The sequence below is a fragment of the Nerophis lumbriciformis genome, linkage group LG15 (genome assembly GCF_033978685.3).
Source record: "Nerophis lumbriciformis linkage group LG15, RoL_Nlum_v2.1, whole genome shotgun sequence".
NCBI classification, from domain to species: Eukaryota; Metazoa; Chordata; class Actinopteri; order Syngnathiformes; family Syngnathidae; genus Nerophis; species Nerophis lumbriciformis.
Genome location: NC_084562.2, coordinates 29,943,612 through 29,961,738, shown reverse-complemented (window position 1 = coordinate 29,961,738; position 18,127 = coordinate 29,943,612). Strand labels below are relative to the sequence as shown.

The 18,127-nt window shown below is 39.7% G+C and overlaps 1 protein-coding gene across 1 annotated transcript in view; it reads right to left on the bottom strand.

Annotated features, from left to right (window-relative positions):
* ly75 (lymphocyte antigen 75) overlaps positions 1–18,127 on the bottom strand; it is an 80,504-nt gene that overhangs the window by 54,196 nt on the left and 8,181 nt on the right. Inside the window, exons 3-9 of the mRNA XM_061974602.1 lie at positions 14,954–15,127; positions 14,725–14,886; positions 12,355–12,474; positions 3,118–3,258; positions 2,862–3,053; positions 2,633–2,793; positions 428–535 (exon numbers count right to left, since the gene is read on the bottom strand). Coding sequence (XP_061830586.1) covers positions 428–535; positions 2,633–2,793; positions 2,862–3,053; positions 3,118–3,258; positions 12,355–12,474; positions 14,725–14,886; positions 14,954–15,127 — 1,058 coding nt within the window. The remainder of the gene's footprint in view (positions 1–427; positions 536–2,632; positions 2,794–2,861; positions 3,054–3,117; positions 3,259–12,354; positions 12,475–14,724; positions 14,887–14,953; positions 15,128–18,127) is intronic.

The following is an 18,127-nucleotide window of genomic DNA, read 5'->3' as shown; positions in this document are numbered from 1 at the left end:
ATTAATTTATTGTATAATGTATTTGAATATTTGATACATTATTTCACAATCTATTTACTTCACAATTCAAATAATGACTTCATGTTATAACAAAATATCAATAATTGAAGATAAAGACGAGGGGACATGGCCAAGGTCAATGTTGAGTGTACTCAGGTGAATGTTGAGTGTACTCATGCAGGTGAATGTTGAGTGTACTCACACAAGTGAATGTGGAGTGTACTCACACAGGTGAATGTTGAGTGTACTCACACAGGTGAATGTTGAGTGTACTCACACAGGTGAATGTTGAGTGTACTCACACAGTTGAATGTTGAGTGTACTCACACAGGTGAATGTTGAGTGTACTCACACAGGTGAATGTTGAGTGTACTCACACAGGTGAATGTTGAGTGTACTCACACAGGTGAATGTTGAGTGTACTCACGTCCTCAAAGAGACAGCCAGACACTCCAGAAGATTGGCTGACTTGTCCTTTGGTCTGACACATGAAGGCCAAGGTCTTGGAGCAGCTGCCCACACGCCAGCCATGAGACTGAAACACACACACACACACACACACACACACACACACACACACACACACACACACACACACACACACACACACACACACACACAAGGGCTCTTACACTCTGATGTACTGTCCCTACACCAAGTACACTAAGAATAGTCAATACAGTGAGAACACTGAGTACAGTCTGTACACTAAATAAGGTCAATACACTAAGTACAGTTAGAACAGTGTGTACAGTCGGTACACTAAGTACAGTAAGAATAGTCAATACAGTGAGAACACTAAGTACAGTGTGTACACTAAGTAAAGTCAATACACTAAGTACAGTGTGTACAGTGGGTATACTAAGTACAGTGAGTACACTAAGTACAGTAAACAGTCAGTACAGTGAGTGCATTCTGTACACTAATTACAGTATGTACAGTAAGAACAGTGAGTACAGTAAGTAAAGTATGTACACTAAGTACAGTAGAACAGTCAGTATAGTGTGTAAACTAAGTACAGTAAGTACACTAAGTACAGTAAAACAGCTCAGTCAGTACAGTGAGTACACTAAGTACAGTAAAACAGCTCAGTCAGTACAGTAAGAAGAGCAAGAACAGTCAGTAGAGTAAGTACAATAAGTACAGTAAAACAGCTCAGTCAGTACAGTAAGAAGAGCAAGAACAGTCAGTAGAGTGAGTGCAGTAAGAACAGTCAGTACAGTAAATACAGTCAGTACAGTGAGTGCAGTAAGAACAGTCAGTATAGTAAAACATTGAATACAGTAAGAACAGTCAGTACAGTAACAACATTAAGTACAGTCAGTAGAGGAAGAACAGTGAGTACAGTAAGAACAGTCAGTACAGTAAAACAGTGAATACAGTAAAAACAGTGAGTAAAGTAAGAACAGTCAGTACAGTAAAACAGTGAATACAGTAAGAACAGTCAGTACAGTAAAAACAGTGAGTAAAGTAAGAACAGTCAGTACAGTAAAAATAGTAGGAACTGTCAGTACAGTAAATACAGTAAGAACGGTCAGTACAGTAAATACAGTCAGTACAGTAAGTAGACCAGCACATCACACAAAGACTAAAACATCACTAAAACATAACATTATTTTTTTTTAAATGGCCCCACTCATAAGTGTTAAAAATAAGTCATTTATCAACATTTTTTTTTTTTTACAACGCTTAAATCACTAAAGCTCTATCCGTCAATTACAAGTTGTATCATTTTTAATGTTTTATGTCATTTTTGTCAAAGAAACCCCTTTTTTTAATAACAAAACAACATATGTAATATTTTAGATCAACTTCAGATCTATCCGCCGATTGTAATAATTTGTATTGTTTTTCCCACGTGTTATGCAAAATAGAAGTTGGTTTTATCAATATAGCAAACACACAAAATATGCAATATATTCTCCCAAAAATATTTAAAGAGGACTATTTGATGTGAAATAATTGGAGCCTTAAAGAGGTCAATAATTCATAACAACATTGATTTTGATTCATTATTATTTTTGAGCATGACAGTTTTAATGTAGAAAACATCTTTGTGTTATTAGAGTCAACATTGCAACTTTTTATGGTCACATTTCACCTGTAATGGGTTTCATTAAAGTGTTAAAAACAAGTTACGTTTAAATATCAACTACAGATTTATCAGTTGACATAAAGTTACATTTGTTTATGTTTTATGCCTTTTCTGACAAACAATACTATTTTTGGGGCAAACACACATATTAGTGTCAATATTCCAACATTACATGACACATGTTTACTCTGTTTCCCCCCCTTTTTAAATTTTTTTTTTAAGTAAAATATTTCTAGAATGTGCCGTGGTCCGTCAAAAAACAAAACGCTGCAGGCGTCGAATGCACTTATAGTATGTTCTACTACGTAACATACTATTACTACACTATTCTATGCTACAGTGGGTCTGGATGAATGTTTGCCTCATTCCTGTGAGAATCCTGCGTGTGAAAATAGCATTAAAGAGTGGGGCGTAGCTGCAGCGTGCTCAAGCAACCACCAGGTGGCATCTGTGAGCAGATAATACTCTATCATCTCTTTCAGGTCTTCACACGGAGGAAACGCCATTCTTCACTGAGTAAGTATTTTAGGAACACACCTCCCCGGAGTAGAAGACACAGCTGGTGTTCTGAGAAGGCTGCACCGGCTCATTGGGGCCCCAGAAGGTGAAGGTGACGGGCGCCTGGTCCATCCATTTGAAGACCGTGGGCCTCCTGCCCTCCCCGATCAGACCGATCCACACGTCCAACCACTGGCCGTCTGGGGGAGGGGGGGGGTGGACAAAGGTGAGCAGGTGTGGTGAGACGAGGGTGAAACGTGACATGAACCTGCGTGGAAGCTGGTGCTGATCATCTCCTTGCTGTCCAGCGAGTGCAGGCTGGCCAGGGAGCTTCCTGTGCGGTTGCAGTGCCGCTGCGCCTCGGTCAGGTTCCTAGGCTGCTCCCTCACCAGCTGGTAGCACCAGCCGTTCCAGGGCACCCAGCCAGGCGCGCACGCCGTGTCGTTGTACATCAGCGACTCTGCACAGACCCAGGAAAGACGGTGGTCCAACAAGCTCGGTACCAAAAGGGGAAGGGTGCTTACCGGCCGGCGGCGTCGGCGGAGCTGACACTTTCTTCTTGCAGACGTACGGCAGCTGTTTGCTGCACCCTTCAGCTTCGTAGTTGTGCTGGGAGTTCAGGACTCCGCAGTCCGACTCAAAGATGACGGCTCTGGGGGGCATTCCTGTAATGACAAATACAAAATAAAACACCGGCGCCATAAAAAAACACTCCCTCAGTTTTGGCACTCAGGGGCGGGCCTCGACCACACAGCCCATTAATGCCCCTCTGTCCTGGTCACTTTAAACCTGGACTGTCTCCTGGTCAGACCCAAGCCCAGGGAACCGCTATTAGGGATGGGTGACATTTGAACCGATACCGGTACTCAACTTTACCAGTTTCCGATACTTTTGTGTGTATTAAATGCAAAATTCAAAGATGAGCTGATGACGACAACAGCTGTCACATTTTTCAAATTAATTTATAGTTGCAAGTCCCAGACATTAGATGGCAGTAGTGTATGGTTTATGGTGTTTAGTGTCTAGTCTTTTGTTGCGCCCCATAAAGTGTTCATTCTGCAAGTCTTGTTTTTATATTACGCACCAGCTTATTGATTGTAACGCGCATCTTAGTTGTAGTTGTCATTAACACATTTGGAGGTAGTTGAAATCGCCATGTAAAATTGCTAATGCTAATCAGCAGCATGTCAATAGTAACACCAAACTATATTAGCATCAAGCTAAAACAAAAATGGAGCCTTACTTTACTTACGTTGAGTGGGTTATTTTGTTTGCGTCGACAATTGCGACATTACCTAGAGGTAGTTTGGCTGAGTCCGCTCTTGGTGCTGCTGGAGTGATTGCCAAGTGCCAAAGCGCAAAGAAGGCTGGACGATTATGGCCAAAAAAAAAAATAATCACGATTATTTTTGATTGATATTGTAATCACGATTACATTGATTACACGATTATTCAAAGGTCACAGGCTTTCAATGTTGGTTTTTGGCCTTGCCGCTTACGTGCAGTGATATCTGTAGATTCTCTGAACCTTTTGATGATATTACGGAGCGTTGACGGTGAAATCCCTAAATTCCTTGCGATAGCTGGTTGAGAAATGTTGTTCTTAAACGGTTGGTAAAATATTTTTAGAATGTGCCGCGGGCCAAAAAATAATTTAAAAAATGCTGCAGGCCACAAATGGCCAGCGGGCCGCACTTTGGACACCCCTCTTCTACTCTACAATATAGATTAAGAATCGTTATGCATAAGAATCGCAATGTATTTAAAAAATGTTTTGACAACTCAATTATGTGAACTTTTAGCAGGTTGATGTCATTAAAGAGAGTTTTCAACTGGTCAAATAGTGTGACGCCCTCACAAAGTGATCCCCTGTCAGAATAATGATGTATAAGTTGTCACACAACTCTTATGCTTAAAGGCCTTTGCTATGGTTATTATCAATTGCGCTGAAGTTGTACTTTTCTATCTGTGCAAAGGCACAACTTGTAATCTTGCTTTGCGGCAGGGCGAAATCACGAGTGTCAGCACAATTCCTTTCTGAATAATCACGTATTGTGCTTGCATTACCCCTCCCTTCAGAAACAGTCTCAGTGATGTTAACTAGGGACCTCCCGAATAAATAGAGGAGCACGTGGGACTGTACCTTCGAGACTGTAACTGAGTGTGCAGCCCCAAACGTCTCTCCTCATGAGAAAAATTGAACTCTGTCTCTGCCTGATTAATTCTTCTTGTGTTGTGTGATAGATAGTTTGGTGTTTGAATTTGACATCCCCTTTGTGTTGTTTCTAAGTGCTTCCATTGAAGGCACTTTACTTCATAGGGAATGATGTCATGCAGGGGTGGCCACACTTTTCCTGCAGGCAAGCTACTTTTCAATGGACCAAGTGCAGGGGATCTACCTCATTCATATATATAATTGTTATTTATTCATTTATACAAGTTAAAGGTGTTTTAATGATAATACAAGCATGTTTAACATTCCTTTCTTTCATGAAGACAAGAATAGAAGTTGGTATGATTGTGATGACTTGCATTGATAGGAATCAGACAGTAGTGATGACAACCTCCACATTTTCAAATGGAGGAGTAAAAAAGTCCTCCTTTCCGTCCAATACCACATGAAAGTGCTTGCTTTTTGTTTGTCCAGCTTCCGTACTCCTTTTTATACACTTCACAAGAAGTACATTGGCGGCAAACTCCGTGGCTTTCCAGCTTTCTGAGACTCTTATTTTGTTAGCCCAGGCAGGATGAAGCAGCGCTTTTATTGTGAAGACAGGAACGGTGCAGTTTTGGCGGCAGGTACGGACGGCGCAAGAGTCTGTTGAAATAAAAAGTGTTTCTCGCCTTCCTGTCGGTCGTTTTTTCTTAATAATGATCTGGCTGCAGCCAGCGTCATCTCACAAGACCCTCGGGTGTCGTGAATGTCAATCAAGTGACCAAAGTCACGTCTTGGTGAAGATTGATGATCACTCCTTTTTAGGTCCATTTCTTAATGACTGACACGTCTCCGCCATCCATGTAATGTGCACCCCTGATATAATGTCATGGTTTTTTCCCCCGAGACCCCTCTCATTCCCTCTGATTGGCTGTGACCAGCAGAGGTTTAAAGGGGAACATTATCAGCAGACCTATGTAAGCGTCAATATATACCTTGATGTTGCAGAAAAAAGACCAAATATTTTTTTAACCGATTTCCGAACTCTAAATGGGTGAATTTTGGCGAATTAAACGCCTTTCTAATATTCGCTCACGGAGCGATGACGTCACTACGTGGCGTCACATCAGGAAGCAATCCGCCATTTTCTCAAACACCGAGTCAAATCAGCTCTGTTATTTTACGTTTTTTTCGACTGTTTTCCGTACCTTGGAGACATCATGCCTCGTCGGTGTGTTGTCGGAGGGTGTAACAACACCAACAGGGACGGATTCAAGTTGCACCAGTGGCCCAAAGATGCCAAAGTGGCAAGAAATTGGACGTTTGTTCCGCACACTTTACCCACGAAAGCTATGCTACGACAGAGATGGCAAGAATGTGTGGATTAAGGCTGAAACGACGCGTCGACGTAGTCGACGTCATCGGTTACGTAAATACGTCGACGCCGTTTTTGTGCGTCGGCGCGTCGCATATTTACGTCACACTACTTTACTGTCATGGCGGAGCGCAAAGCAGACGATGCGAGCGAGGGGAAAAAAGCACGCCAAAAGTCGTCAAAAGTGTGGGAGTATTTCAATAAACGGCCTAATAATGTTGTTGTATGCACACTGTGTCGAGCGGAAATGGCCTATCATAGCAGCACAACGGCTATGAACGAACATTTGAAAAGAAAACCCCCGACAGCGTTCTTGCCATCACCATCACCAAGTAAATCGTCCGCGTGCGTATACGTTGTCATTATTACACAAAAACATGAATGTGTCATTTGTATCTGCGTTGTAAATTCATAAACTAAAGCACCGTTTCGCTCTGAGAGGCGCGTTCGGCGTGCCTGTTCAGTGTTTACAAAGACGCGCTCCTCTTTAACGCTGTGGAGAGGCGGCGGCGGCGGCGGCGAGGCGGGGCGCGCCGGGAGCGACGCCGCAATCGTGCCCAGGTGCGCGATCCGCGCAGTTGGAAGAGAAAAGACTTTGTGTAAAATTAAAAGATTGTAAACCTGGCAAAGCCGTCTGGCGTTCAGTCTGTCGGTCCTGAAAGAACCCCACGGCACAAGACGTGTCACAAACGCTAACGTTAATTAGTTGTGCAAATACCTTTTACAACATTAACAGTTACATATACTATGTACAAACCAACAATTAACTTTCACTTTAATCATACTATCATTGTTGTGTTATTAAGCAAAATAAGCAATACTTTTACTTTTGTTGAAATGTTTACACTGTACACTTTTTTGTATTGGATGTTTAGCTTTATTTTTGCACATTTTAGCAAATAAGCAATACTTTTACTTTTGTTGAAATGTTTACACTTGTTACAGAATATTTCCGTTTTGCACTTTTTTGTATTGGATGTTTATCTTTATTTTTGCACATTTTAAAGCAAAATAAGCAATACTTTTACTTTTGAAATGCTTATACTATTCCAGAATATTAAGATTTGCACTGGATGTTTACTTTTATATTTGCACATTAAAAAGCAAATAAGCTACTTTTAATTTTGTTAAATGTTAAAAGTTTTAAATGTTTACATTGTTACAGAATATTTTGTCATGTTGTTGTCAATGTTGACTGAGTGGCCATACTTTTTTTTTTGTAAATAAAAGCCATGCCTTTTGAAAAAACTGGCCTACATTTATTTTTTCCTCTTCATTTTAAATTAAAAAAAAAATCGGTAAAAGGAAAAATAATCCATAGATTAATCGAAAAAATAATCTATAGATTAACTGATTAATCGAAAAAATAATCTATAGATTAATCGATAGAAAAATAATCGTTAGCTGCAGCCCTAGTGTGGATATCCTGCGACACTCAAAGCAGATGCATTTCCAACGATAAGGTCAAAGAAATCTTCCGCCAGACCCCCATTGAATCTGCCGGAGTGTGTGAGCAATTCAGGGACAAAGGACCTCGCTAGCACGGCAAGCAATGGCGGCAGTTTGTTCCCGCAGACGAGCGAGCTAAACCCCCTATCGACCCTAGCTTCCCTGGCCTGCTGACATCAACTCCAAAACTGGACAGATCAGCTTTCAGGAAAAGAGCGCGGATGAGGGTATGTCTACAGAATATATTAATTGATGAAAATTGGGCTGTCTACACTCTCAAAGTGCATGTTGTTTCCAAATGTATTTCATATGCTGTAAACCTAGTTCATAGTTGTTAGTTTCCTTTAATGCCAAACAAACACATACCAATCGTTGGTTAGAAGGCGATCGCCCAATTCGTCCTCGCTTTCTCCCGTGTCGCTGGCTGTCGTGTCGTTTTTGTCGGTTTCGCTTGCATACGGTTCAAAGCGATATGGCTCAATAGCTTCAGTTTCTTCTTCAATTTGGTTTTGGCTACCTGCCTCCACACTACAACCATCCGTTTCAATACATGCGTAATCTGTTGAATCGCTTAAGCCGCTGAAATCCGAGTCTGAATCCGAGCTAATGTCGCTATAGCTTGCTGTTCTTTCCGCCATGTTTGTTTGTGTTGGCTTCACTATGTGACGTCACAGGAAAATGGACGGGTGGTTAAAATCAGGCACTTTGAAGCTTTTTTTTAGGGATATTGCGTGATGGGTAAAATTTTTAAACAAAATTCAAAAAATATAATAAGCCACTGGGAACTGATTTTTAATGTTTTTAACAATTCTGAAATTGTGATAATGTTCCCCTTTAAAGTGGCCGGTTTCTGAGTTGTGTAATCCATGTTTGCCCCTACAGTCAACAAAACTAATGTAAGAAACAGAAAAAGAGTGTGCAGTTTTTTTGTTTTTTTGATGCCATATTGGGTGTTATCACGCACATGCAAACTTTCCACACAAATAAGGAACGTGTTAAGAAACAACTTGCATCTAGAAGGACTGTGCTGCCCCCCCACCCAAACACCCGCCCGCCTCCCATCGGGTCCAAAAAGACTTCTTCAGCGAGTGCCAGGCAAGTCTGGGCGAAAACATCTTGAAGAATCTCTAACATGCAACTAACTCTTCAAGGGGGTTAGAGAAATGTCCGCCTGCTAGCTGTCACTTTCACCACACACACACACACTTTCTAGATGTGTATTTACAACATTAATAATATATACATACTATGCAAATATAAAAAAGCTTGTTGTGAAAAATGAGTTGGAATTTCACAAGAAAAACTTAGAATTTTGGCAGTATTATAATAAGTCGTCATTTTACTCAACGCAAGTCAACATTTTTACAAGAAAAACTGAACATTTGTGCAATATTATGATAAAAGTTGGAATTTTACTCAATAACAGTGTCATGTCTGTGTAATCATGTTTTGTTTTAAGTCATGTTATATTTAGTTTCTGGCTTCTCACTCCCTTGTCTTGTTTGCATGATTACCCATTAGTTTCACCTGTTCCACGTTTGGACTCATTGTGCACTCTTGTTTGTCACCATAGCAACCATTAGTTTTCACTCTGTCATGTCTGTGTGATCAGGTTTTATTTTTGGACTTTTTGTGCACTTTTGTTTTGTTTTGTCACCATAGTTACCCATTATTTTCACCTGTCATTACACGCACCTGTTTTGAGTCACGCACCTGTTGTTAATCATGTCCATAAGTATTTAAGTTCATTCATTTTCTGTTGTTCATGCTGACGACCTACTGTCAAGACTGGGTCCGGGGTGTGTGCTTTTCCAGGATGCAACGGAAAGTTGGCTCGGGCGAGACGGGAATGAAGGTACATGATTTATTTATATTTATCAAAAAAAAGGAATAAACGAAAAGCGCGCACAGTGGCGGAGAAACAAAACTAGACTATAAACACAAAACTTGCACATTGGCAGAAACTATGAACAATTAAACAAAACTTTCAAACTATGGCTTGAATAAAGAAAACTTACTTGGCATGGACAAAAAAGGAGCAGCGTGAACGATGGACATGAAAAGAAGTATCAGGCATGGACAGAGCATAAATGTGGTGTGAGGTCGTCAGGACGAACAACAGAAAATGAATGAACTTAAATACTTATGGACATGATTAACAACAGGTGCGTGACTCAAAACAGGTGCGTGACATGACAGGTGAAACTAATGGGTAACTATGGTGACAAAACAAAACAAAAGTGCACAAAAAGTCCAAAAATAAAACCTGATCACACAGACATGACAGAGTGAAAACTAATGGTTGCTATGGTGACAAACAAGAGTGCACAATGAGTCCAAACGTGGAACAGGTGAAACTAATGGGTAATCATGCAAACAAGACAAGGGAGTGAAAAGCCAGAAACTAAATAAAACATGACTTAAAACAAAACATGATTACACAGACATGACAAACAGTCGCAATTTTACAAGGAAAGCTTAAAATGTTGGCAATTTTATGAAAAGAGTCGTAACTTTACTCGACAAAAGACACAATTTAATAAAAAAACTTAAACATTTTGGCAATATTATAATAATAATTGGAATTTCACTTGGCAAAATTATGACAATTGTCATCATTTTACTGTAGAAGCTAACTGCTAATGGCCACTATAGTCTTAGTAGCGTAGTGTATTTGTTCATCCTATGGTCACATACTGTATGGCTTGTCTTACGTCAGCACCGGAAGTCGTCAAATCAGCCGTTGACCTGGCAGGTTTTTTCGGGGATGAATAGGGAAGTCGTCTTGTTTTATCATATATCATACTTGCCAACCTTGAGACCTCCGATTTCGGGAGGTGGGGGGAGGGGGCGGGGGTGGGCGTGGTCGGGGTGGGACGGGGGCGTGGTTGGGGGCGTGGCTAAAATGGGAGGAGTATATTTAAAGTTAAAGTTAAAGTTAAAGTACCAATGATTGTCACACACACACACTAGGTGTGGCGAGATTATTCTCTGCATTTGACCCATCACCCTTGATCACCCCCTGGGAGGTGAGGGGAGCAGTGGGCAGCAGCGGTGGCCGCGCCCGGGAATCATTTTTGGTGATTTAACCCCCAATTCCAACCCTTGATGCTGAGTGCCAAGCAGGGAGGTAATGGGTCCCATTTTTATAGTCTTTGGTATGACTCGGCCGGGATTTGAACTCCCAACCTACCGATCTCAGGGCGGACACTCTAACCACTAGGCCACTGAGTAGTAGTAGCTAGAATTCACCAAGTATTTCATATATATATATATATATATAAGAAATACTTGACGTACAGTGAATTCTAGCTATATATATATATATATATTTTTATTTTTTTTTAAATTATTTATATATATATATATATATATATATATATATATATATATATATATATATATATATATATATATATATATATATATATATATATATTATATATATATTTTATTGTATATAAATATATATATATATATAAAATAAATACTTTAATTTCAGTGTTCATTTATTTACACATATACACACACATAACACTCATCTACTCATTGTTGAGTTAAGGGTTGAATTGTCCATCCTTGTTCTATTCTCTGTCACTATTTTTTGAACCATGCTGAACACCCTTTCTGATGATGCATTGATGTGTGGCACGCACAAAAGTGCTTTCATCAAATGCACTAGATGGCAGTATTGTCCTGTTTAAGAGTGTCACAACATTGCTGTTTACGGCAGACAAACTGCTTTACGGTATACAAAAAAGTGACTGCTGTTGTTGTGTGTTGTTGCCACGCTGGGAGAACGTTAATGAAACTGCCTAACAATAAACACACATAAGAAATCAAGAACTCGCCCTCCATCATTCTATAGTTATAACGTCATTGGGCAGGTACGCTTTTTTATATTGTGGAGGACCTGAGTCCGCCTGAATTTCGGGAGATTTTCGGGAGAAAATTTGTCCCGGGAGGTTTTCGGGAGAGGCGCTGAATTTCGGGAGACTCCCGGAAAATCCGGGAGGGTTGGCAAGTATGTCATATATTGCTGCCTTTGCACCTGCCAATGTTTACTTTTGTACGCACATTAAATCAACACAAAAATCCTGACTTTGGAGCAATGTTCACGGACTCTAGTATTTGGCTCTCTATTAGATGCAATGTTATTGGGACCATGATTTATGTCATCACGTGTTCACACCTCCTCATATGGAAGATACTTTTCCTTGTTGATGTCTCAAGAAGGGTACAAACACACACACACACACACACACACACACACACACACACACACACACACACACACACACACACACACACCCACACACACACACACACACACACACACACACACACACACACACACAATGTGCTATAAAGGCCTTATTGAGCAAGAATAACACCCAGCATGCAACACAAAGAGCTTCTTCACATGGCCCGTCCCACTGTTGCACTGACCCACACCACAGAGACTTCATTAGTTTAGTTTAGCCTCAACACACCAGGAATATTCTCTGTGTCCAACTGACCCAGGTTCACTTCTTCTCAATTGTTAGGAAGAAGAAGAAAACTTATTTCAATATCTGCAATGACGAGGGGGGCCAAGGTCACATGGGTTTAGGCCGCGCCCCACAGAGAGTATGAATTGATTAACGTGGTCCCCGACTTAAACAAGTTGTAAAACGTATTGGGGTGTTACCATTTAGTGGTCAATTGTACGGAATATGTACTGTACTGTGCAATCTACTAATAAAAGTCTCAATCAATCAATCAAAAAGGAAGCAGCGTCACCTGTTTCCCAGCGCAGGACGGAGAGCGGGGACCCGTCTGACCACTGCCAGCCTTGGGACGTGTCTAACTGATGGAGGCCTATCCACATCTTGTCAGGCATCACGCTGAAGCCGTCTAAAACTAAAGAGAGAAGGAGTTGAGCGAGTGGTCGGAACGACTCCATGCGGTAAGGTGAAGATACAGTGGTGGTCAAAAGTGTAAAGAACATCATGTCATGGCTGTCTTGACTTTACAATCATTTCTTATTTGTTTGTGATGTAGTGATTGGAGCACATACTTGTTGCTCACAAAAAACATTCATGAAGTTTGCTTCTTTTATGAATTTATTATGGCTCTACTGAAAATGTGAGGGTGAAAAGTATACATACAGCAATGTTAATATTTGCTTACATGTCCCTTGGCAAGTTGACCTGCAATAAGGCGCTTTTGGTAGCCATCCACAAGCTTCTGCTTCAATTTTTGACCACTCCTCTTGACTAAATTGGATTAAAGGCCTCACCTTTTCTCTTCCAAACATATTGCTGGGTATTGTGGCCAAACAGCTCCATTTTTGTTTCATCTGACATCACATGGACAAAGATAAGTTCTGTGATTTGAATTGATTATTCACTATTTACATAAATAATCTTGGACAGAATATTCCGAACTCAACTTTCCATTTCTATGCTGACGATACTGTCATATACTGCACAGCACCCACTCTTGCTGAGGCTTTTAAACATCTACAACATGCATTTGACAGAGTACAAGAACAACTTTGCTATCTTCAACTGCTTTTAAATGCAGAGAAAACAAAGTGTATGCTCTTTACCACATCAAAAACTGTAAGATCATCACTGTGTGAGAACATTTTAACAAGAAATGGGCAACAAATTATGTTAGTATCTGCTTTTAAATATTTAGGATTTTTAATTGATGACCACTTGAGTTTTAAGGAGCACATTCAGTATGTTGTAAAAAAAACCTGAAACTTTTACTGGGATTTTATTATAAAAACAAGTATTGCTTTTCTTTTTCTGTGAAACAGAAATTGGTGGAAACAACCTTTTGACCTGTTATTGACTATGGAGATGTGTTGTACATGAATGCTACTGCTGCTTGTCTCCACAAGCTGGATAGTGTGTACCACGGGGCACTGACATTCATCACCAACTTACTCACCATTGTGTGTTATACTCAATGGTTAACTGGACATCTTTATGTGCTCGACGCCTCAATCATTGGTATGTTTTCATCTACAAAAGCATTCTGGGTATCACTCCATCTTATCTGTCTTGTCTTTTAACAAAGAAACAAGGAAGTCACAATCTTCGTTCAATGAATGTTCTGCAATTTGTCGTCCCCAAAGTAAGAAGTGAACTGGGCAAGAAAGCATTTAGGTTTTCAGCACCGAAGGCTTGGAATAACCTACAATCGAACATTAAACTTCAAACCCTAGTTACGTTGAATGAGTTTAAAGCTTCTGTGAAAGGATTGCAGTCTACCTTGTCTGTATGCACATGTGTCATGTGAGCAAGTTTTGATGTTGTAAATGTGATGTTTTATGTATTTGTTTACTGTTTTTAATGTAACCTTGCTGCTGCCCTCTTGGCCAGGTCTCCCTTGGAAAAGAGATCATTGATCTCAATGGGATTTTACCTGGTTAAATAAAGGCTAATAAATACCCAGCAATATGTTCGGAGGAGAAAAGGAGAGGCCTTTCATCCCAGGAACACCATCCCTACCGTCAAGCATGGTGGTGGTAGTATTATGCTCTGGGCCTGTTTTGCTGCCAATGGAACTGCTGCTTTAAATGGGACAATGAAAAAGGAGGATTAGCTCCAAATTGTTCAGGACAAGCTAAAATCATCAGCCTGGAGGTTGGGTCTTGGGCGCAGTTGGGTGTTCCAACAGGACAATGACCCCAAACACACCTCAAAAGTGGTAAAGGAATGGCTAAATCAGGCTAGAATGAAGGTTTTTAGAATGGCCTTCACAAAGTCCTGACTTAAAGGTGTGGACAATGCTGAAGAAACAAGTCCATGTGAGAAAAGCAACACATTTAGCTGAACTGCAGCAATTTAGTGGTCAAGTGGTCAAGCAGAAGCTTGTGGATGGCTACCAAAAGCGCCTTATTGCAGGTCAACTTGCCAAGGGACATGTAAGCAAATATTAACATTGCTGTATGTATACTTTTCACCCTCACATTTTCAGTAGAGCCATAATAAATTCATAAAAGAAGCAAACTTCATGAATGTTTTTTGTGAGCAACAAGTATGTGCTCCAATCACTACATCACAAACAAATAAGAAATGATTGTAAAGTCAAGACAGCCATGACATGATGTTCTTTACACTTTTGATCACCACTGTACTTATTATTACGTCTTACATGTTTTGGAGTGGAGATCATCCGGGGCGGACACGCTGAGCAAATCCGCTCCTTGGCTCCGACAAGAATCCAGAGCTTGCTGCCAGGTGACGGCGGCGCCGGGAACAAACTGGTAGCAGGAGTCTCCCTCTGGTCCCACAAACAGGGTCTGGCAACCCTTCTCTGAGAAGTCAAAAGTCAAAAGTCAAAAAGAGACGTCGACGCCAACCTTGTCAACAACACCACGTGCCAGGCGTTAGACAGTGCCCCTTCTTCCTGTCCTGGTCGTAGTCCGAGGAGGTGGAGCACCAGGAGAGCCCTGGGAAGTCGGAGTCCGGGAGGCAGCTGTGATGCCAGCTTCCGTTGTACTTGAAGGGAAACTCGCAGGGAGCGCCGGCAGAGTTGCCGTTGGTGGTGTGGATGACTGCGGGAACAAAGCACACCACAACGTCAGGGAACTTGCACGTGATTCTGGCAGTACCATAAAATATCTAATCCAAGGACAAGAACCAGTTTTTCTCACGGAGTTGCAATCAATTAGTGGCGGTGGATTAGATGACATAATTAAAAAAAAAAAGGCAAAACAATGTTACACATACATTAAAAGAAACATCTGTGGAATTAGTCAGTTCCTCCCGGAAGTCGCGATGTTGCAATCGTGCCAAATTAACAGAAATTCCATCAATTTGTGGCGGTGGGGGCGTAATGTTAAAATGACATCATCATACATATTACATCATTAAAAAAGGCAAAACAATGTTACACGTATATTTAAAGAAACAGTCAGTACCTCCATGAAGTCGTGAAGATGCAATCTTTCCAAATGAACACAAACTGAATCGATCCCCCACATATTTTGGCCAATCTGCATCGTTTCCACCAATCAAATGAGTCTCTAAGCGGCACTCAAAGGCTCACGTCAACGGTCTAATTCTGGTGTAGACGACAACACGTAACAATACATCAACTCTTTATTGCACAATTGTTGTAGCTCAGACCTACTTCCTGTTCCTTTCTACACCCCTAAGCCTTCTGGGTAATGTAGTATATAAACATTTCACTTCCTTGTTGACATGTATTAATACATGTATTTAATTAAGACGATTAAGAAGGGATTGTCCTTTGCAATGCTGACTTAGCAGAGAGGCAGCATTTACGTGTTAGACATGTTGAGGTGTGACGATATTCTCTCATTCACCAACAAAAATGAGCGCTATAGATCACTCTCAGCAGTTGACAAATGATCTTAAAGTGCGGGAGTAAATGTGTTGGAACATAAATTAATGTTTACAATGGACAAACACAATATTAAGTGTAAAACATTATTAAGTCTAAAATATTAAGTGTAAAACATTATTAAGTGTAAAACATTAAAGTGCAAAACATTATTAAGTGTAAAACATGAAGTGTAAACATTATTAAGTGTAAAACATTATTAAGTGTAAAACATTATTAAGTGTAAAACATTATTAAGTGTAAAACAATATTAAGTGTAAAACATTATTAAGTGTAAAACATTAAGTGTAAAACAATATTAAGTGTAAAACATTAAAGTGCAAAACATTATTAAGTGTAAAACATTATTAAGTGTAAAACATGAAGTGTAAACATTATTAAGTGTAAACATTATTAAGTGTAAACATTATTAAGTGTAAAACATGAAGTGTAAACATTATTAAGTGTAAAACATTAAGTGTAAACATTATTAAGTGTAAAACATGAAGTGTAAAACATTATTAAGTGTAAAACATTAAGTGTAAAACATAAAGTGTAAACATTATTAAGTGTAAAACATTATTAAGTGTAAAACATGAAGTGTAAAACATTAAGTGTAAAATATTAAGTGTAAACATTATTAAGTGTAAAACATTATTAAGTGTAAAACATGAAGTGTAAACATTATTAAGTGTAAACAGTATTAAGTGTAAAACTATCAGTTAGGACTGAGCAGTCAGCAGACAATAAGGAAGACTTTGGTGGTGTTGCTTTCTAAAATCAAAATAAATGTTTGCTACTGGTTATGATCCATAAAACAGTCATGTGATTCTGAGATCTAAGTGTGTGTCTGTGTGATACAAAAGAGTAAAACATCAATACTGTATGTGTTTGACAATGTTTGTAGAACTCCTGTACTTTTTGAGAAACACTAAAAAACAGAAAACAAATTCATGTTATCATTTCTGAAACAAAGAAATGATCATATCAGAAACAAAGCATCAAAAGATCACATATTTTGCAGTTAGTTCGGCCACTTTAGGCCTTAAAACCCCCAAAAGGCCGTAATATTGTTGACTTATCCTCAGTAGCAACAATTTGACACACGTGTTATGTATCGCTTCTTGAATTGTTCTTGCTTATTTTATTGCTTCAATGCAACAGACTGCACTTTGTACACCTCTTGCTTTATTGACATGTATTATTCTGACCTGCCCAAGTGTTGCACTTTAGAAACAACGTCCACCGTCAGGTTGTTTATTGATAGTAGGCTCCAGAAGTATACTACGTTGAAACAACACGTCGTTTGACTACGTTTAATCAATGTTGGGTTCTGACGTTGATTTGTCCGTAGAATTTTGGCCATTTTACCAACCAATATTCTACAAGACAAATACAACGTTGAAACAACATGCTTTTTGACAACGTTGAATCTATATCAGGTTCTGACCTTGATTTGACCATTGAAATTTGGTTATTTCTTAGCCAATATTCTACAACATATATACATGACACAACATACCTTTTGACAACATTTAATCAACGTTGAGTTCTGATGTTGACCATCGAGTTTTGGTCATTTCCTAACCAATATTCCACAACACAAATACAACGTTGAAACAACATGCCTTTTGACAATGTTTATTCAATGTCAGGTTGTGACGTTGATTTGACCATTGAATTGTGGTCATTTCCCAACCAACAATGTGGATCCAACGTTAGACGTCTATGTTGTCCCAATTTACAAACACAACTATTTTGCAACGTTGTTTCAAAGGATATGTACGTATAATTAACGTTGTATCAATGTCTTGTGCAGCACAACAACACTGTTTACATTGTACACCAATGATCGTAGGACTGTGCACCCTAACAATTATATGGTGAAATTTGCGGACGATACCGTGCTCCTAAGCCTTCTACACAAGGATACGGACCCCTCTGTGTACCAAGATGAGATAGACCTATTTATTAGGTGCTGTGATACCAACCATCTTATTCTAAATGTGACCAAGACACAGGAAATGGTTTTGGATCCGAGGAAAGTGACTGACCATGAGCCAGTGGTCATCAAAAATCAGGAAATCACCCAGGTATCCTCATACAAATATTTAGGGGTTCATATTGATAATCTTCTCTGCTGGAAGACACATATTGACAAACTGTGCAATAGACTGCAACAGAGGCTATATATTTTGCGAAGATTAAG